Genomic DNA, 22,623 nt, shown 5'->3' on the forward strand with positions numbered 1-22,623 from the left:
CTCCAAGATCGTTTCTCCGCGGGTCTGACCCCGTCCACACTCAAGGTGTACGTGGCTGCCATTGCGGCTTTCCACACACCTCTGGGTGATGGGCCTTTGGGTAGGCACCAGTTGGTTGTACAGTTCCTCCGTGGGGCTCGGAGGATGAGGCCTGTGGCTCAGTCCAGAGTTCCTACTTGGGACTTGGCAGTGGTTCTCGGAGGTTTGGCTGAGGCCCCCTTCGAACCATTGGAGCTGGCGGAACCAAAACACCTGACCTTTAAAGTAGCTTTTCTCCTCGCTATTACCTCTCTTAGGAGAGTGGGAGATCTCCAGGCCTTGGCGGTAACGCCAACTTGCCTGGAGTTTGCCCCGGGTGGAGTAAAGGCTATTTTGCATCCTAGGCCGGGTTACGTACCTAAGGTCCCATCAAGGGTGGTCAGGTCACTGGTTCTACAGGCATTTCATCCTCCGCCTCATGTGACGGCGGAAGAAGGGAGACTTCACCTACTCTGCCCGGTTCGGGCACTTAGAGTTTATTTGGAGAAGTCTGCACTATGGAGAAGATCTCAGCAGCTGTTAGTGTGCTTCGGTTCACCTAAGAAAGGGTTGCCTGCTTCTACTCAGACGATCAGTAATTGGATTGTCCAGGCAATAACCATGGCCTATCGGGTGCGCAATTTGCCTTCACCCTTGGCCGTGAGGGCTCATTCCACCAGAGGCATGGCCTCTTCAGTGGCCCTCCTTTCTGGGGTCCCCTTGCAGGATATCTGTGAGGCGGCTGGGTGGGCCACCCCGCACACTTTTATCAGATTTTACAGCCTAGATCTCCCTGCGACGCCTGGCGCTAGGGTGCTCCAGTCCTAGCTGTGCCCGGTTTTCCGGCTTCACACTAGGGCAGGCGCTACCCTCGGTGTGGCCTAGTGGGTACTCATCCCCATTTCGTCGTTCCGACGCAGTGTGAAGTTCCCTCGATATAGGGAACGGCTCGGGTTATGTATATAACCCTTGTTCCCTGAGAGGGAACGAGCACTGCGTCGCGCCGCCACACCTCGGCACGCCTGGAGCGCATGCTTCAGAGCAAAAAACTGCCGCCATTATGCGCCGGCTCCCCTTTTATACTTCCGGGTACGCCGTCACAATGACGTCATCACGCACGCCAATCGGATTGGTCTAGTTTCTATTCAGACTTCAGAGCCGCTGATGCTTAGGGAGCATCCCCATTTCGTCGTTCCGACGCAGTGCTCGTTCCCTCTCAGGGAACAAGGGTTATATACATAACCCGAGCCGTTTTCTTTCCTTGGGATGCATACAATGTTAATATTAAGGCTGTCAGTCAATTGTTATCGCATGCCATGTCGATTAACTCACTACATATATTAATATTTGTTTAAAAAATATTTCTATTTAAAATATTTTACATTTTATACTAAATTAACACAATAACCTCCGAGACATCTATCTGCTGCCAGCTGCATTAATATTCACAAACAATTCCTCAAATTATTGACTGCTTGCCATGGTGTACGCTCAAAATATGTATGAAGAAGTTGATATGATATTCGTAAATGGTGTGAAAATTTTTAGCCTGCCATTACCTGTTGCATCTTGCTTAAATATTTTCATTTGCATATTTTAGACATCATAGTAATGGCAGCTTCAACAAATAATTGACTTATTCTACTCAAAGCTGTGATGTGAAAATCGCATGTTTTTAATGACTGAAGACAGGTCCTCTGTGAAATACATTATTTCTGACTTTCTGATAACTTACAAAAATGCCTATAATGCACAGCATGCATACAAACACACAATAACACAAGAACCCACACAGACTCAGACATACATGTACACACATGTCTACGAGCTTGAGGTTTTTCCATTATGAGTCATTGTCACTATGGCAACAGAGTATAAACTCTTTTCCTTTCTTCATTAAAACCTGATTATGAATGAAATTAAATCTGCACCCCCACCCTCCAACACACACACACACACACACACACACACACAAACATATACACCCGCACCTAATAACGCTATACTTTAACAGACAGGCAACACTTCACTCCATTGTATCCGTCTTTAATTTCAAAACTGTTCCCACCAACTCGTGTGAACAGACAAGGCTTAGCAAGTGGTGTGTGTGTGGTTGTGTGTTGTGTGTCTTTATATGTGTGTCTTGTGAGCTGAGAGGACTGGGGTTAAGCGTCCACTCCGCAGACAAAAGCCAAACTCTCTACAGCACTGTGACCTAGGAAACGCCGAGCTCGGTAAACACACACACGCAGACACACACTCTGAGATGGCAAACAGTTTGGCTTGTCTAGGGTTTGGTGTGCGGATTAAGCAAGAAAACCACTATGATTTTTCACCCCGAAAACTCGTGGCACATTTCTCAAGAAAACCACACAGTCAAAGCCATATTTAAAATCAGCTAAGCGTGTGTGAACCCAAAGCCACTGCTAACAGACATGACAGGAATATGAAGACGTCTGCTGGCATATTCACATATTCAACCTCTCACTTTTTCTTCGTGTTTAAGTTTCTAATCATCTCACAGAGCTGTTCTCATAACATAACGTCAGTGTTCCCAGAGACTTCATAATGTTTTGCTTTGGCTTGCAAGCGCTTGTAACACAAGAAGGCCTGATCGTTTTAATTTATGATCTGAGGATAATGCTGTAATGTCTGCACTACTATTACAAAAATAATTGCAAACCATAATAGAATTACAAATATGACGTTTATTTTCAAACTGGCTTCCTAAACACTCCCATCATTTGTCATTGGTCAGTCAAACAGATAGTCCCACTCCAGACTCACACCACTGGTTAAGTCAATGTTGTTTGGTGGGGTTAGTCAGGACGCTACAACAAAGAAAACTGTTTTGACACATCGGAATATCTTCCTTTGTGTTCTGCAGAAGAAAGAAAGTCATACACGTTTGGTATTACACGAGGATGAGTGAACGAGGACCGAATTTACATTTTTGAGTGAATGATCACTTTAAAGGGATAGTTCACACAAAAATGAAAATTCTGTCATCATTTACTCAACCTCAAGTTGTTCCAAACCTGTATGAATCTCTTTGTTCTGCGGAACACAAAGGAAGATATTTTGATGAGAGTTTGTAACTAGGCTGCTTTGGGGTACCACTGACTTCCATAGTAGGAAAAAAAACTATGGAAGTCAGTCTTCCTATTCTTCAAAATATCTTCCTTTGTGTTCAGCAGAACAAAGAAACTCATACAGGTTTGGAACAACTTGAGGGTGAGTAAATGATAACATAATTTTACATTTTTAAGTGTACTATCCCTTTAACTTCTTTCTTTTTTTTTGATACTTCAGCATACAATCTTTCTTCTCTTCATCCACACATTTAAGAATATCGATCAATATCTGTCCGTATGATTTCAAAATAAAAATGACACACAAAAAACTAACAAAGAGGATTACCATTGTAAGACATTTGATTTGACTTAATAACCAGTGACAGCCTAAATAAAAGCCACACACACACGTCACAACTGAAGAAATTCCTTTGGTGGCCAGAAACACCCACAAACACACTTAGAAAGTTGCTTTGCACAGTGTGAAATGGCACTAATGGTTACTGGATGAGGGATGATGGCTACATGACATGACAACAGTAACCGTAGCAACTATGAGCGGGCATTCGCACCAACAGATATGTTAGCACCAGCTTGATTCAGAACAGAAAAAAACAAGGAACGACCCAAACCGCTACCCACCCCAGCATCTAAACAAATTACAGTTAAGACAAGACACTACAGGAGCAACCATTCGTTTTCTGGTCACTGGTCAATTTTAAGAATTAGGGCTATATTGCTTCCATAGCATGTCTTCTTTCAGAATAGTGGAAAGAAAACTTCAAACATACACATTTACGTATATATTTTTTTACACTTTATCTTTCCTATATCTATTACTCTTTAACTGTCTGTAGATTTCAGTCAGAAATCTCCACTTCAGTAGCTAATTGACCAAACTTTCAAACTGTATTCATATCTATGCTGAAGGTTTTCAGAGAGGGGTTTGTTCATATACAGTCAAACAAAACCAAAATATTCAGACACCAGATATATTTTTTACTGCTGTGTTCAGGACACCATAGTTCATTGTATGTATAAATAGTGAGGCTAGAAAGATAAATTCTTCAAAAATTCTTCATATAAAGGACTACTAATTTAGCACTTCGCCCTGACCATGTTTAGTTTGAGAGTTTTTTTCTTTAATTGCTTTAATTGCCTTTTACACCACAGACTGAAAAAAAATTAAGCATTGCTTGGTAATTGGTTTACCTAAATGTGTATGATATAATTGTGTGCTTAAATTTAACAGCTGACAGCTGATTGGTTGATTGTAATCCATTTCACAATTTAACGTATTTTATTACCATTTTCTAAACTAGCGAATAAACTTTGATAATGTGAGAAAATGTTGAAGGTGTCTGAATAAATATTTATTTGACTGTATATATTGCCTGATTTATGTAACATTATATTCCTAAAAACAGTGAAAATGTATTTTTTTGCAAATGTATTAAAGAAAACTTGCAGTACAAACACAACTGTCTTAAATGTACTCTGATTAGTCACCTGGCAAAGTATAGTGTGACTTATTAGTTATAAATGTTTTACCCTGTTCGACTGTGTGTTTCCTTAGGCTATCGTCTTATCTAAATTCTCTCTTTCTTTGTTTTTTTTCTCACTCCATTTGTTTTTTATTGGCGTGACACTCTCATTTTCAAACTACTGTTGAGTTTTTACAGACTTTTTAATGGACTCAAAAATCTGAACAATCTCTCTCGCTCTCTCACTGCCTTCATGCCTTCTCATTTCACTTTCTTTCCCTCCCCTTCAAGTCCCTTTCTTCTTCCTTTCCCACTTTCTCTCTATCCAAACAGACACAGCTGTGACCGACCTGCTGTCCGTGAGAAATGTTATCTGAACGTTCTCTCCAACATAACCAATGTTATTCAAAGGTTTTCAAACAGGCCCGGCCTCTGAGGAGACAAAAGGCAGAAATACTTCAGCCGCTACTGTGGCAGCGGCCGTATGTGTGTAACCATAACTCATATTCACACAGACACACACACAAACATATACGCGCACACACACGTACAGCAGAAGCCGGGGTCACTGGGGCACCCGGCAAGATGAACAAAACAACCTCTAGAAGGTTCTGTCACCCGCTACCAGACCATCCCCCTCCAAAAAAAAAAAAAAAAAGAAATCACACACACTCCATCCAGGCGCATTAACGTCAAACCTGATCAGAGGGGCAGAGGGAGAGGACACACAGCGACCAGACCCAAAGAAAGAAAAAGAAAGAAAGAAAGAAAGAAAGAAAGAAAGAAAGAAAGAAAGAAAGAAAGAAAGAAAGAAAGAAAGAAAGAAAGAAAGAAAGAAAGAAAGAAAGAAAGAAAGAAAGAAAGAAAGATTAAAGCAGCATAAAAGAAATAAGGGATGAGAGAAAAATAAAGCAAAACGAGATAGACAGAGTGATGAAAGAAGCAGGCAGATAAAAGCTGCACATGTTAGCCACAGATGTAGACGAGCAGAGATAATCTAATGAGGAGTGAACACTGTGTGTGTGTGTGTGTGTGTGTGTGTGTGTGTGTGTGTGTGTGTGTGTGTGTGTGTGTGTGTGTGTGTGTGTGTGTGTGTGTGTGTGTGTGTGTGTGTGTGTGTGTGTGTGTGTGTGTGTGTGTGACATCAAATCAAATAATACTATCAGAAAGTATTATACACTAGCAGTGCTTCCTCTTTTTTCCTTATTGTCTTTTTTTCTGTCCCTACACCTGCTACCATCTTGCTGAAAATTGAATTGACAGACAGAACAGAAAATCCTCCCTAAGAATCATAAAACCCCATATGTGCCTGCACACACACTTTTCATTGACTTCTATTGTTTTTATACTGATATTTCCTATTCCTCACACAAACCATTTTTATTTAGGTTTATTATAACCAAATACGTTTTTTTAGGTTTATCATTTAGGTGTTATTTCCATTGCCTGGTCCCAATCTAGCTCATTTTTCAGGTTTTATTATCCCTGAGGGGACATTTGGTCAATGTACCAATGTACCCCAATGTAGGCAAAACTTGACCCCTACACACACACACACACACACGCACGCGCACGCACGCACGCACGCACGCACGCACGCACGCACGCACGCACGCACGCACGCACGCACGCACACACGCACACACACACACACACACACACACACACACACACACACACACACACACACACACACACACAACACTGACACACACACACAACACTGAAAAAGAAAACAAGTAAAGGGTGCCTTTTCTTTAAGACTTGATTTTGAGCCCAACATTTTACTTTAAGTCTCACAAACATACACACACCTGATAGTTGAGCCAGGAGTTCACAGTTTATTTTTAGGAGACCACACACACAACCATACCATGTCTAGAACATGAACAGTGGCTGTATGCTGGCAGAAACATGAGCAATATGTGCAGCAGCACACACGCGCAAACACACACAGACACACACACACACACACACACACACACACACACACACACACACACACACACACACACACACACACACACACACACACACACACACACACACACACACACACACAAACACAGACATTTCCTCCATCAACCTCCTGCAAAGTCCGTTAGAATGTTGTTTTTCCTGGTAAAGCTGTTAGCGCTCACTATCCTTCCTCTCGCTCTCTCTGAGCAGCAGATGTTTAAGCGTGTATCTCCTTTTAACTCAATTTAGTCTGTTCATGGTCTGAACCTCCCTTACTGCTGATCCCTAGATGTCCTGCATAACTCAATTATAAGCACACACACGTACACACACACATACACTGCGGTCTAGGAGTAATGAGCAAGATTAAGGACATAGACCTCAAGATGTTTATGCTATAATTTAATGTCACCATCTTTTGGTATCAATAAAAATGTATTAAACCCAAATTTACAAATCAAGTAGAACAGGGACCCAAATAGGGACATTTAAATGTAGTCATCTTGGCAGGAAAGATCTCAAATACAACACACAGCAAAGCAAAATGAAAAAGCGATTTAACGTACCTAAATAAGTAAATACATCTGCAAAAGCCAAATTAATTAAGAAACTTTTTAATAGGTCAAAAGTCCCATTTAAAAAAATGGCAACAAAAGAGGAATGAAGAGAGAAACTGCGAAGAGGAGACAAAGAGAAAGAAGGGGGGTGAGAAAAAAAACAGGGAGAGGAAAGAGAGGGGCTAAAAGATAAAGGACTCACAGTCTGAAGAGTTTAGTCGTGCCCAGAAACAGCAACTCCGGAAGAACCTGAAGATTATTCCTGTTGAGACGCCTGCAAACACAGACACACGCAGCAACATGAAATCACACAAAACACACAGTGGTGCAGTTTATGTACATTCACAAGAGCAAAATTCAATCACTGTGAGGCACCAGAAACAATATATGATGTGTATCAGACCTTAAACTGTTTGCAGAAAGTCTGAAATAACATGGGTGGATTTCAGGGACACTCTGAAACAACTAGGAATGCACCCCAGTGACGTATTATAGAAAACATAAGAAAAATATGAGCACAATAAATATTATGATTTTATTCTACAGAAGACTGTGTTGCGCTCAAAAAACATTTCATGTTATAAAATATTTTCATTTGGGCCTGCCAGCTATCAACTTGAGCCTTGACTGTGTGTGTGTGTGTGTGTGTGTGTGTGTGTGTGTGTGTGTGTGTGTGTGTGTGTGTGTGTGTGTGTGTGTGTGTGTGTGTGTGTGTGTGTGTGTGTGTGTGTGTGTGTGTGTGTGTGTGTGTGTGTGTGTGTGTGGCTGGCAGACACTGTCAGTGTGTGGGGGCATCTAGCAAACACACGCAGACAAAGAACAGCCCGGAAAAACAGATGTGGGAAAAACAAACAGAACGTCTCCCACAAAGTGGAGCGAAAGAACTTACAGTGCAAATACACACACACACACACACACACACACACACACACACACACACACACACACACACACACACACACACACACACACACACACACACACACACACACACACACACACACACACACACATATATATATGCACACACGTCATGAAAAGACATGATGCATTTTTGCTTTTTTCAAAGACAATTCAGTGATAAAAAGTAATTTCTCACATGCTTTTGCTCTCAATTTTCGGACATATTATTGAAAGTATTATTGCTGACTAGTACATGTATAACAGGCATTATGCATGACAATCAGCACATATAATACCCAGTGCGCATATTAATGAAGAGTGGCGCCACTGCTGTCTGTTCATTAGATTAATGAGGCTTGAGATTAATCAATAATGTTTGTAAAACCAGAATACAGATCGTTCAGAGAGGCCCATTAAGCATTCGAGTTTTGAGAACTGCTAAAATGAAAATATGAAGCATGCTGATAATGGGAGAATGTTAAAATAACACAAAAACCCGATCAATTCTTGTACTCTGACGTCAGCATGCAAAATTTACCACACATAAATCACACAAGCCGAAGTTCTAAAGTGAACTCTGCCTGCACAAAGTACGAAAACCATCAAGCTCTCACTCTCCCTCTGTTTTACGCCCTCACTTTCTCTGACACACTCTCGCAAACACTCGCACACTCAAACATCGCAGCCGATGACATCATCGTTGAGCTTCTGGGGTTACATCATTCCATTTGAATATTTAATGAATGATGAAATAATAACGAGGCACACAGTGCTGCACACTCCAGAAATGCCCACGTGTTTCACTCAGGCACAGAGGACAGCCTTCCCTGAGGACCCCGCTGCAGAAACACACAAAGACACACGGTGCTTAAAGCGAATAAGATCGACCCTTAAAATAGATGGGTACACACAGACATACACACTTACAGATAGAAATGCACATAGCCAGACTCTGACACACACAGACATGCACTCAGTCATTTCCAAGGAGGGCTATAAAGTGAGATGACTTGCCAAAAAAACAGGCAACAAGACTGAACAGAGGAAAGAATGAATTGAAAGTTAGTGTGAAGATACACACAGCTACTGTAGCGTCAACAGACATGATCCGCAATCAATCACCTATATAAGTTTATGGCTTAGTTTAGAAATCAGTAGGCTCAGACGGGCCGCCTACAGTCTGTACCCTGACAGCCTGATGCATATTGCACACGAAACTGGAAAGCACTGTGTTCATTTGGCAAGCACTAATCTGATTGGCTGAATCTGTGCAACTTCCTTATAGGCTACGCAGCCTTTATCAGTCCAGTCCGATACAATGAGCACTTTTGATGACAAAATAATTGCTTACTTTGCCGACGTTTTCCAAATTAGTTGTATTATATCTACGAAAGATAGTTTAATCACAAGTTATTTTGATATCCAACCACAAGCAGAACTATTTTCAGTGGTTTCTGAACAACTGTTCATGGAGACAACGTCATTTAAATTTTTCACCCAGGTTTATTAAAGGGTTAGTTCACCCAAAAATGAAATTTATGTCATTAATGACTCACCCTAATGTCGTTCCACACATTAGTACGACCTCCGTTCATCTTCGGAACACAGTTTAAGATATTTTATATTTAGTCTTAGAGCGTATCCAAGTGAATGCACACTATACTGTCCATGTCCAGAGAGGGAATAAAAACATCCTCAAAGTAGTCCATATGTGACATCAGTTAGTTAGAATCTCTTGAAGCATTGAAAATACATTTTGGTCCAAAAATGACAAAAACTACGACTTTATTCAGCATTGTCTTCTCTTCCGGGTTTGTTTTCAATCCTCAAATAAAGATTCAAAGGGTTATGAATCAGTGAATCGATTCATGATACAGATCGCCAATGTCACTTGATTTCAGCAGTTTGGTAGCCTAGAAATCTAGACGCACCCTAGCGGCAGCAAATCTAATCTGCCCGCGAGTGTCGTCTAGCATCTCTCAATACCCTTCTGAGCTGTAATTTGCCAAACTCTTGCCGGCCCATCACATCCTGTATAGAGTCGGTGGGCGGGGCTTAACATAATGACGACTGCCGAGTTGCGTTTGCGTGCTTCTAGTAAACACAGAAACTGGAGAACAGCGGTCTTTTGAATCAGCTTTGACTGCGACTCTGGAAGACTTGGAGTTAAACTTTTCTCTGAGAAAAGAACAAAGAACGGCACTGAAGTCATTCTTAAAAAGGGAAGATGTGTTCGGAGTTTTGCTGACCGGATACGGCGAATCAAGCTCTGCTTCACCTTCGTTGCTCTGGTTGGTTGTGTACCGTATTCTATCGCGTGCAGAGGGAGTTTGAAAGACAACCGTTTATCCCGCCCCTCGGATTGAGTCCTGTCAATGGTGAGTTTACAGACCAAAGGCTAGCAGTTTGGCAGTTTGATACACGATCCAAAACCGTTTGAATCTTTATTTGAGGATTGAAAACAAAACCGGAAGAGAAGACAATGCTGAATAAAGTCGTAGTTTTTGTTAATTTTGGACCAAAATGTATTTTTGATGCTTCAAGAGATTCTAATTAACTAACTGATGTCACATATGGACTACTTTGATGATGTTTTTATTCCCTTTCTGGACATGGACAGTATAGTGTGCTTAAAATTGGATATGCTCTCGGACTAAATATAAAATATCTTAAACTGTTTTCCGAAGATGAATGGCGGTCTTACGGGTGTGGAAAGACTTAAATTTCATTTTTGGGTGAACTAACTTTTTTTTTTTTTTTTTTTTTTTTTTTACTTACTTAATGCTACGTAAAAACAAAACAAAACCCTTCAATTACACTGCTATTCCTGTCTAAATTGACAGTTCAATCAACAACTAGCCCAAAATTATGTGTGATTGCACATTAAAATAGAAGAAAACAAAACAAAGGTTGGAAGAAGAAGAACTGCAAAAACAAGCAGGAAAAAAGGACCTTGCTCGTTTGCTCAAGTCCTTCTCCATAGGCTTACTTTACCTGACTGCATTGCTCATGACTAGCAAACCGTGACGAAGGGTGTTTGTGCGTATGTGTGTGTGTGTGTGTGTCAAGAAAGGGGGGTCATACGTGGAACAGAGTCTCCACTTTTCCTCCCTACAGGAGGTCGTCACACCCAATACCTATATGCATCCCCAATACGCATACACACACACACTCTCTCTCACACATATTTATGAAGGGCCTTTGGTAAAGGCATTATAATGCCTGTGCGTTCTAATCCTCTCAGCTATGCAGTCACCCTCCAGCATTAGACTCCTGCTTTTGTACCGGCACAGTGGGACTGATCTTACACACTGACTTTAGCTGTGCTATTCAGCACTACCGCTAGCTCCGCTATCCCTACACTTATTACTATAAAGAGCTATTCATCGCCACCATTCGCCCGCCTAACCCTTCAGTTATGCCAACACTGCACAATTTATGCCGAAAGCAAGTTTGCTATTATTACAAGCTATTACCAGTTAGCTGTACTCCGCTTTATGAGCTATATGTTGCCGCACAAAGCCACATTCACGGTTAATGCCATTGACCCTTTCGCTAGTTAGCATTCAGAGCCACACGCAGCTAACACAAATCCTTTATAACACTTAAGTTATCATACTTGTGAGTGAATTATGTGTCTCTCACAGTCGAGTTGGCATAAGCCATTTGTGGTTGAGCTGGGTTGGTTACAGTCATTAAACATTTCCCCACCAAATTAAAAGGTAATGACTAGCAGAAAAATAGGATGGCATTGGACAGGTGATTGACTGAGCCTCACGTGGCGCAGCTCTAAATGTCAGCTCTAATGTGATTGTGCATGTAGACGGAACATCTGCCAGTCACTATTAAGAGAAGGTAATTGACAGTCAATCATCTTAAATGAAATACTGATTCTACGCTCAGAATCTAGACAGTAATCGCAACCATACAATAGCATAGATTAGAGTTTAAGCTCCTCTGAGGAGAGAAATGTGCTTTTGTGGGGAATTTAAGATCAGCATAGCCTTCGTTCATCGTATAATGAATTACTTTTACTACACAATAATCTTTATTAATTGCAATCCATTATTAATGGCTAATTCGCCCTGGCTTCTGTTGGGAACTTCAAATGGGTTTTTACATTTTATGAGTAAAATAATTGCAGTGCAGTGTGCAGTTACTAAGTAAAAATTCACAATATGAATAAAATAAAATCAGTAGTGAACATTATTTGAAGAGAATATGATCCCACTTTATATTAAATGCCTTATAACAAAAATGTTAGGTACTGTGTATTATTGTGTTCATATTGTTTTCACAAAACACTAGGTGCTGCTACTTAGGTGGGATATGGTTAAGGTTAGAGACAGGTTTGTGGTGTGTTTAGGTTTAAGGATGGTTTAAAGAGTAGGGTCAACAATGTAATTATTGATGTAATTGCATGCAGGTATTTCTTTAAATATAAGTTGAAAACATGTATGCACACATTAAGTACATTGTATCAAATGATTCGGACCCACTTTATATGAGGTGGCCTTAAATACTATGTACTAACATTGTACATGTAATTACGTCTGTAATACATTTCTGTAGTTACATTTGTAATTACACAGTTGGAACTTCCCTTACACCTAACCTTACCCTTAAACTGACCCATACCACCACACCTGTCTCTAACTCTACCCTTACCCCACCTCAATATCAGCAAAAGTGTTTTGCAATACAATTTGAACACAGTAAGTACATTGTACTTATATTTGAATGTAAGTGCATAGTACTTAAGGCCACCTAATATAAAGTGGGGCCAATGATGTTAGTACATAGTAGTTAACTAAACTTCATATAAAGTGGGTCAAATAATGTTGTTATACAACAGTTAAACCTCAAAAAGTGAATTCCAAAACAATTGTGTGCTTTACAATCACAAGTTGCTAACAAGAATCTACACTGAAAGAAATGCTAACCTAAAAATATGCATGTTGTAACATTTAATTACTATATTGGTTTTTTAACATCACTGAACCAACACAAATACATTAAGCTATACCAACAAACCAAAATAGTTCAGGTATGAAACGCTTAAGGTCAGTTTCGTACAGTACAGCAACTACAATGACTTAAGGGACAAACCAGACAGCCGTAGCAACTTGTTAACCACAGACCTTATAGTTCTCATAAACAGAAAGCTGTTTGCTTTAAAAAACTTTTATTTTTTTCAAATTTCCTGAGGGAACACATGGCTTGAAAATGCTAATTATTTTCCGGGTCTGCTCATTACTAATTAATATTAATATCATATCATATATGTACACATTGTACACATAGCATTAAGGGAGATCTCCAGTACACCAAGTGCACCACTTTAAGAAACTGACGAAACCTAAACTTTTGTCTGAGTCAGTGACAAAGAGATAAAGGCCATCAGAATGAATATGGTTTGAAAATGGAGAATGGCTGGGGGGTAAAAGCTTGAAAGAAAAGATGGGGGGGGGGGGGGTCCTTAAGAGCGTAATTCCCGTTTCCATTCCAGCTTCCAGTGTCATTCTCTTAAAGGGCTGTGTGTGCCAGAGTTAGTTGCGCATGTGTGTGTTCCCCTGAGGCTGGGTTGGCTGTCAGACAAAAATGTTGCTCCATCAAATCCTGACCACAATGCACACACACACATGCCCACAACATACAATATCCACCATTAATGTATGAAAACACACACTTGATTGTGTAATGCCATTTTACAATTAAATTGTACTCAGTAGGTCACACTGTTAATGTTAACTCACAAATGCACTGCTGACATTTAGCCCTACCGGCCAGTGCAGCATATAGTGTGTGCACGTGTGTGGTGTGTGTGTGTGTGTGTGTGTGTGTGTGTGTGTGTGTGTGTGTGTGTGTGTGTGTGTTAGTCACTCACAGTCTTTCCAGCTCTTTCAGCTCCTGAAATGCCCCTCTCTCAATAGAACTGATCTTGTTCTCCATTAGCTGCCTAAGAAAAGAAAGAGAGAGAGACTGAAATAAAGATAAGTCACTCATTGCATGAATTTCAATGATTAAAACAGTTATGTCTGTGCATACTTGGCTCTTTTATAGAGATCACTTTACATTTTACTTTTCATTGTCCACAAATAGTTTTCACATACACCATTTAAAAAGTATATCTCACAATCTGAGACCCTCCTCTCATTATAAAACCACCGTAAATAATAGCTTTCAACCCCAGTCTAAATAAAACATCTATACTTAGACTATGAACAACATAACTGCACCATTTCCTTCAGCTATGCTGGCCTACAAAAGCAAAACGTCTGTCAAAAATGAGTCCTGTGACAGACAGGTTTGGCTCAAATACGCTCAGATTTAACGAAAGCGTACCTTCAAGAGTGTGAAGATTCATATCAAATCATTCAGTCAAACAACAACAAAAAAAATGTGTCAGTTCCAGCTTTGGCGCAGTTACTGCATTTTGCCTTTTATGGTACATTCTAACATCACAGATACCCAGGTAAACTTTCATATGTACACTTTTGCAGTATGGGATTTTTTTTACATCATTCAAAGGTTCACTGATGCATTATTTAACCCTTCAGTGCTGTAAGATCCGACATAGCTGGAAATTGACCTTACATGAAAAATCACAGCTCAAGCTACAATGCACTGTTTGGCTGAACATGTGAGACATGGTAAAAGTAAAAGTTAGATAAAGTAACATAAGTTGATGTTAGAGTATATCTGTCATAAATCTGAAGTAAAACACTCTTAATCAATAAATCAGAATTTGTTTTGGCAGTGTTTTATGAGGTTTGATAAAAAAGGTAATTTCAGAGACCAACTTAAGAGTGAGAGAGAGAGAGAGAGAGAGAGAGAGAGAGAGAGAGAGAGAGAGAGAGAGAGAGAGAGAGAGAGAGAGAGAGGGGAAGACATAGAGTTTAAAAAAAAAAGAATGTGTCTATGAGGGACAGGACAGACAGACAGAGAGAAAGTCTTGAACTGAAATACTACCCTCCAAGTGGGAGGGCAAACCTGTTCTTACATGAGCTCTCTATATGTCTCTCTCTAACGCATACATTCACACCCACACATTCCATCTCCCTCACATTTACATTCACAAAATCTCCCGCTCTGTCACAACCTCACACAGAGACAGAGAGGAAGATAGAAAGAAAGATATAGACAGACACTTCACATTCCGATAACGCAATCATTTTTCACAATAAATGCTGTCTTTGTGTTTTTGACAATCATGGGCTCACTGCCTCGTTAAGCTTTACCGTTCAAACTTGTTCTCTCTATGGGCGCGTATACTACAAGTGTTTAACCACCAATGGAATCCAGAACAATGTGTTTTGTGACAAGTCATGGCATTTGGCATAACGATGCGTTCACTGCCATTAATCTAATAATGGGACCATTGTGGACCAATGTGCTTACTGGATAATGGGAGTAAATCTAAAATATATATTTCATTTTTAATTTCATTTAATTAGATCATATTCACATTATTATTATGGGGCCTTTAAAATGGGCCGATGAGGAGAATTTTTTTACTTACACCTTTATTTGTCAGTGGTTATTGTTTTTTGGAGATAAAATCAATATTACGCATGCAAGATGTAGACATTTTTTAAGCAAAAGTGAGACAACTAAAAACTAGCTCTTCAATACTTACAGAACTCTGAGGTGCCTCAGTCCCGCGAAATCTGCTTTAGTGATTTTAGTCAGATTGTTTGCATTCAGGTCACTGTGGAAAGAAGAGAGGGTGTAAAACTGTGAATAATGACTTAAGTATGGGGTACTAATTAAGAAGTCTAATTTAGGCCATTAAGTGGTAAATGAGGCTATGAACTTTTTTTTTTTCTGATCACTTCATTACACTGGCCTTGGTTACAATGAATTTCACATGTTCAGCAGAATGCCAGATTGCTTAAATTGTCTGCATCATTATTATGCACCATCATTTGATGTGTTTTGTCACTGGTGAAATGTGTTAGACTGTGGATGAGTTTTTAGCAGGTTTCTAATTGAATTCTGCTCAGGGTTCAGCAATCCCGACCAATTAATGTTGCAGTCATGTAGCCTTTCAAATCTGCTTTTCTTTATGACAGGTAGTTAACCAGCCAATTAAATGCATGCAGTTTCAAACATAGGGAAAAAATGCATAGGCCAGGAATGACTGAAATTCTAATAATTAAGTGAAAGTCAGAATTTAAACTGCATCTTTTGGAGGCTCAGTATGCTTTTGCATGTCTCAAAGCAGAGCAGGTTGTGTTTAAACTTCATGCCAGTTTAATTAATGAATCCCACTTCAGAAAGACAGTCAATGACAGATAGAGACATGCGTGAGTGGAATAGAAAAGGACACTCTGGTTTTGTTCTGATGACAGCACTTCAAAAAGCATGAACGTGACAGAATAATATTAATATATAAGTTGTGTCTTATTATAATCTATGAAGAATTAACAACAGTACAATTTCATGTGTGCAGGGCACGAATAAATTATATATATATATATATATATATATATATATATATATATATATATATATATATATATATATATATATATATATATTACGAATTACTAATAAACATTAGCCTATATATTAATGATATTTGGTCGTGCATTAGTACATATTGTATGCAATTAATACAAATCGTTTTAATTATTTTGTGGAACACATTTACAATAAAAGCACACTGGTATTACTATAGTAAAGTGCGGGTCATTGTAATTGTGTTAATGTAGCGTGTTTCGGCGCACTCACAGTCGCTCAGCGTTGCGCGGAATGTTCCGCGGCACGCTCCGCAGACTCTGCCCGTGGCAGTCCACCGCTGTCCCGCTGCAGGAGCACTGAGACGGGCACGACTGAGCCCCAGCCCCGCCGAGCAATGCACAGAGCACCACTGCTTTCAACGCAAACATCACTGCTGTTTCCCCAAGTTCCGATAAAACACACGAAATTCCCGGTGCCAAACAGTTGCACCGAAGCAGGCGCAGGAGTTTTAAATCCAAAAAGAAGAGGAGTCACAACAAATGATCTTTGAGAAAAAAAGCACTTGTAATCTCCTGCGACTGGAATGTTTTTTCCCTTCTTCTTTACAAAGAGAACTAAATAGCACTTCAATCCAGATCAGCTCCCATCTGGGATCTACGTAGTCTCTTCTGTGCTGGGACGCGAGTTTAGAGTCTAGACCCTGACGATTCCGCCGCAAACCAAAGTTTAAACTAATCCCGCACGCGCATTGTCGCTCTGCGTTTGTTTTGTGGCTCCAAAAACACCTTATGCGCACAATTACGCCAGACACGCGCTTGGAAACACGCACTTGAAAAACCACCTGGTGCTAGAGATGCGGTCATACACATCCAGCGGAGCTGATCTTCACGTGCGCTTAGACGGTATTGATTAATTAGGTGTATTGATCTCGCGCGCCCTCATGCATCCATCATCTTGTCACAGGAGGAAAAAAATCTGCTTTATAAATCCAACTGGGTGCCGGTTAAAGTCCTGGGTGATCTTCGCTGATCTGCCTTTACTCGAATACTCAATCGGAAGTGTGTGTGTCTCACTGGCACCTGATGGCGCGCAAGCGAGCGTGTGTGTGTGTGTATGTTCAGAGCAAAGGCGGCGCCTCTAGTGTGGAAATAAGCCCCGCACACCGATAATACTCGGTAACGGAGTCACACACAATTTCTCGATCCAACACGGGTACCGAGTCTAGCAAGGAGACAGTCCAACCCACCCTTCAAGTTTACTGCACTGAGACACCTCGGTCAATAGGACTTTTAATCATTTAACACATATTATCTGACAGGTAGGAATAGGATTTAGTGTTTTTTTTAGAAGAATCCCTACTTTGAAATCATGAAGTTGCAGTCTAAATGGGCATTCCCTGTGATTAGTGAATCAAATAATTCTCATGCATGCAGTGAATGAATTCCTGTGTTTTGATTTCCTCCGTTCTCACGCTCGGATTAAAGTTGTTTTAGGTGACGTGCGGCTCTCGGACGGGGGATTCTCTCTCTCTCTCTCTCTCTCTCTCTCTCTCTCTCTCTCTCTCTCTCTCTCTCTCTCTCTCTCTCTCTCTCTCTCTCTGACTAACATGGAATTGCTCTATATACACCGGGAGCGGCTCCACCCCTCGATCCACCCCGCGGGCCGCATGAGCCCGAGCCGTCTGCCTTCTACGGCACTGCCGCTCTAGGGACATGAACAGCTATCACGCGCAGTCTAAAGACGGTAGCCAATGCGCAAGTGACGCATAGAGAGCTAACAAGCGAGACAGCATCTGTTTCTCTGTCGCACACACTCTCTCTTTTGCTTGTGAATAAAGGTAAATGAGTGGTTAGCTGTTTAGAAATTGCAGGGAAAGTTTTGAAACCATCTGAAACAATCAATTCTGCTTAAGGAGATTACAGATGATTATCTACAGATCTGAACCCAGATTTCAGTTAACAACAACAACAGGAACCAAAACCAGAAAGGTGAAGACTTTTGCCTGGGAGACAGAAGCAAAAGAAGGTAGCAGGAATGACCTCAATCACATTCTCAGTATGCACCTGTAGGGTAGGGAGAGGTCAGGGGTCAATTGCAGCTCCTGTGAAGCTTGTGCGCACACACACACACATTGAAATATGAGGACATTTGAAATGTCCCCACAAACCACATTTATAGTGTAATACCAGTGTAATACCCATGTAGTTATACAAATTTGTGTCCTCATAAACCACATAAACAAGCTCACACATACACACACACACACACACACACACACACACACACACACACACACACACACACGCACACGCACACGCACACACGCACACACACACAAATGTTTTAAGTTTAGGCTATTCCGTACTATTTCTCAAAAAAGCGTAATTTTAAAAGATAATGTTTTAGACAGAGATATATTTTGCTGTGGTCAATAACTCACAAATGTGGTCTACCAAAGCAGGTGGTATTTTGTACAAAAAATACAAAAAATAAAATAAAATTAAAAATTAAAAATTAAAAATAAATAAATAAAATTTTCATTTAAAATTTGAAGTTTCAACAAATGTTTCAAATGTAATCCAACAGTAGAAACTTGATTTGTTTAGAATATATTTTTCAGTCTATTTGGGAAAAAAATTCTTCAACCGTATGAACAATATGAAAATTAAATTACCATAATATGCATAAAATAGCGGGACAAAAGTAACAAGTGTTCTCTTTCAGGTTGTTACGTTCGACGTTCAGGGAACGAGGTTTACATACGTAACCGAAACATTACTTTGGTCCCGACATGTGGTTTAAACATGATTGACATACCTTCAGGGTGTGTGTAACAGCACTAAATAATCTATAGCTTGATCATTACTGTGACACATGAAACAAGAAACACAACTTGTAATTAGAAAAAAAAAAAACACTTAAGTAATTCACTTGCCATACTCAAAAACTGCATTTCGGACCTAACCGTGGGAAACGATGACTAAATCACATGATTTTAAGCAGATCCATCAAGGGTTGTGTGCTGAACGTGCCGTCATAGCTTGGAATGCAAATATAGTCAGGGCTCTGAAAAAAATGATTTGTTACTTTCGTCCCGAGTTACTTTCGCCCCGAGCTTCCCCTATTATTTATTTTAAAACCAACCTAAACCTCTTCCTTTACACTACCTATTTGTCAAGATATGATGTTAAGTAGCAATGTGAGGTACTGAGGTTTAGTAAGATTACTGATATTAAGTAATGTTAGGTATTGTGCTAGACTGATGGGACTGATGAGACATACTATGTAATGCGAGGTAGGATAGATTCATAGTTGTAGTAAGGTTAATGAGATAGGATGGTAAGTTGAGTGAGGTGCTGAAGTAGAAATGTGAGATATTGAGGTAAATGTTGAGTAAGCTGAGTTAGGGACATGGGTCAATGCTTAAATTCACAGAACCCAGGACAAAAATGATTATAGTCCCTTCCCCCAGAGCCAATAATGAGTAGGCTATAGCATAGGCCTCATCTGTCCATACTGACAAGCATCAGTTCACTAAAGGTCAATGTAAGGCAAGTTCAGGTGACATAATTTAATATAACAATATCACATGACAATTTCAATTAAATTAGGCGTAGAATGACAGATGAGAGAAAGACAAAACTGCAGTCAAACGTAAAACAACAGCATCAGCCAATTTAAAAATTAAAAAGGCACTTTTTGTCTGCCAGTCTTTATGTCTTCTGGTTTCAGACCTTTGTTCCTTCAGTTGTTCGGTTTCTTCTGTTCTTATTAATTACATTTTTTAAAATTGAAAATACAATTCATTTCAGTCTTTGAATTTGATTGGCAGTGTGGCATTCTGTGAGTGCTTCTATTTAGTGCAAAAACATTGAGACTTTTCGTCTTTATCATTCTTTTTGTTTCACTCCTTTTTTTGGGGGGGGGGGGGGGGATCACTCACTTATCCAATTTGTTAAAAAACACATGTATCCAGGAAAGAAATAATAATAATAGATTTTATTTATAACGCACTTTTCATTCCGAAAAATCTCAAAGTGCAACACTGGAAAGGGGGGAGGGGGGTGGGGGGTGGGGGGAGGAAGATTAACAAGTAAAAATATAGAATAATACAAACAATCAACCAACACATAACAGTTGAAAGCTTTTCTGAACAGAAAACAGAGCTGATGTTGGAAGTCTCTGTAAGGTCCACTCCATGTTTTACATTTCTCTCAGCGCTAGAGGCTCTATTGCTACATATTCCTGATTCGGCAGTGTCCTGATGACGTCGTTGAGGCATGACAGCTGAAGAGCAGATGGAGGGGATCGCTGCAGCACCATGCAGGAGGCAAACTAAGTTTTACAGGCACTTCTGTGGACACACCGGGGTCGGCGCAGAAGTCCAAGCCGTTCCACGGCCGCAATGCAAGATGAAACAGCGACGCAGCCAAGACGCCGAACATCTCAACATCATGCCGGACTCTGATGAAGCCAGCCCGGTGCAAACGTCGCCAATCAACCAGCAACCTCAGCCACCATGCAGTTCAAACCCGAGGAAGACCACCAGTGAGCAGCCGACACCCAGAAAATAGAGCAGCCGCAGTGAGCATCATCAAATGTCCTTCAAACCAGAAGTAACCGCAACAAATTCAAACAAAAACAGCAGAGAAGCGGTGAAAATCGCAGAACGGTGAACAACATCCTATCAGTGGCTGCCAGCAATCAGCAACAGTCCCAAATGTAGCTCTTGACTGTTTGACTAGTCACAAACATAAGAAAATCAAATAAAATCTAAATCTAACTGTACCGTTAACATGATTTGTGGGTGGAGAAGCGGCGAACAGAAAACGCCAGCGTCCTCTCCCCCATGTTGCTAGATATCCTAAATGCTGTTACTGAGACAACTGATTCTGCTTTTTTGTTTGTTTGTTTGTTTTGTTTTGTGGAGTAAAACCAGAGGTGGAAAGTAACGAATTACATTTACTCGCGTTACTGTAATTGAGTAGCTTTTGTGTACTTCTACTTTTTTAAGTAGTTTTAAAAATCTGTAATTTTACTTTTACTTAAGTACATTTTGATTAAAGTATTGTACTTTGCTACATTTTAAACCACATCCGTTACTGAGTAAAAATAAATCATTAATGCACAGAGGGGAGGGGGAAAAAAACACGATCCGGAAATGACTAATATTGAATTGAGGGCGCGGGAAAGAACATGCGCGCAAATATCAGATGGAGACGAACAAGACAGACGTCAGTGACGCAGACCCAGGTGAAAGCAAAACGCCGTCGTGAATCCCTGGCTAGTATGGAAATACTTTGGATATAGAAAAAAATAATGTGGTGTTGTCCTGGAGGATATCAAATGTGCACAAAATGTGGATGCAAAGGAAGAAACACATAGAACATGTTCGGGCACACATCCCTCTGTGCAAATAAAGGTATGTTTATAACTTAAGGCCGATTAATTTCTATGGCAGAGGGAATCCCGGAATCCAGTCATGAACCTTAACTTTACATTATAACGTAGAATTGGCATAATACACGCAAACTGGTGGATGAACGAAAAACTCGAATGTAGAGGTGTAGGCCTTAGAAATAAATCAAATCGCGACATGGTCTGTGAACATTAAAGCACAAAACACTGCTATGAATATATGATCTGCTTGTTCTCTCTCTGTGAATGAGCTGCTCCGTCTACTACATATTTTATTCTTAAACATTTTTACAAATTAATGATAAAAATAAGTTGTTAATCTAATTCATAACAATTTATTGAATTTAGTTTATTAGACATGTTTTATTGAAATTTTAATAAACAAAATAAACAAATGGTTTTAAGTTTGTTATAATAAAGCATTTGTTCAACCAAATAAAAAAAAGACCAATCTTCTTCATTCATTTAACATCATTTTAACAAGTGATAATAACCATCATTTAATAATAGGTACAGTAAATGTTTAATTGATGTTTTCTGAGATAGTTGTCATATCGTGAAAATCTCATTCTATCACAACCCTACAGGGGAGAGTCCCCCACCCCCACTGTAAAAAAAGTAACTAAGTAACTTTTACTCTGAGTACATTTTAAATGAGCTACTTTTTTACTTTTACTTAAGTAAATTTTTAGACCAGTAATTTTACTTGTACTTAAGTAAAATTTCATTGAAGTAACAGTACTT

At 39.9% G+C, this 22,623-nt stretch overlaps 1 protein-coding gene across 1 annotated transcript in view; it reads right to left on the reverse strand.

Annotated features, from left to right (window-relative positions):
* The window catches only part of slit2 (slit homolog 2 (Drosophila)), a 108,791-nt gene extending 91,203 nt beyond the window's left edge, over window positions 1-17,588 (reverse strand). The window contains 4 exon segments of the mRNA XM_067441678.1: window positions 7,295-7,366; window positions 13,883-13,954; window positions 15,635-15,706; window positions 16,732-17,588. Coding sequence (XP_067297779.1) covers window positions 7,295-7,366; window positions 13,883-13,954; window positions 15,635-15,706; window positions 16,732-16,889 — 374 coding nt within the window. The 5' untranslated portion in view covers window positions 16,890-17,588.
* Between the last annotated feature and the right edge of the window lie 5,035 nt (window positions 17,589-22,623).

The sequence above is a fragment of the Pseudorasbora parva genome, chromosome 4 (assembly GCF_024679245.1).
Source record: "Pseudorasbora parva isolate DD20220531a chromosome 4, ASM2467924v1, whole genome shotgun sequence".
Lineage (NCBI taxonomy): Eukaryota > Metazoa > Chordata > Actinopteri > Cypriniformes > Gobionidae > Pseudorasbora > Pseudorasbora parva.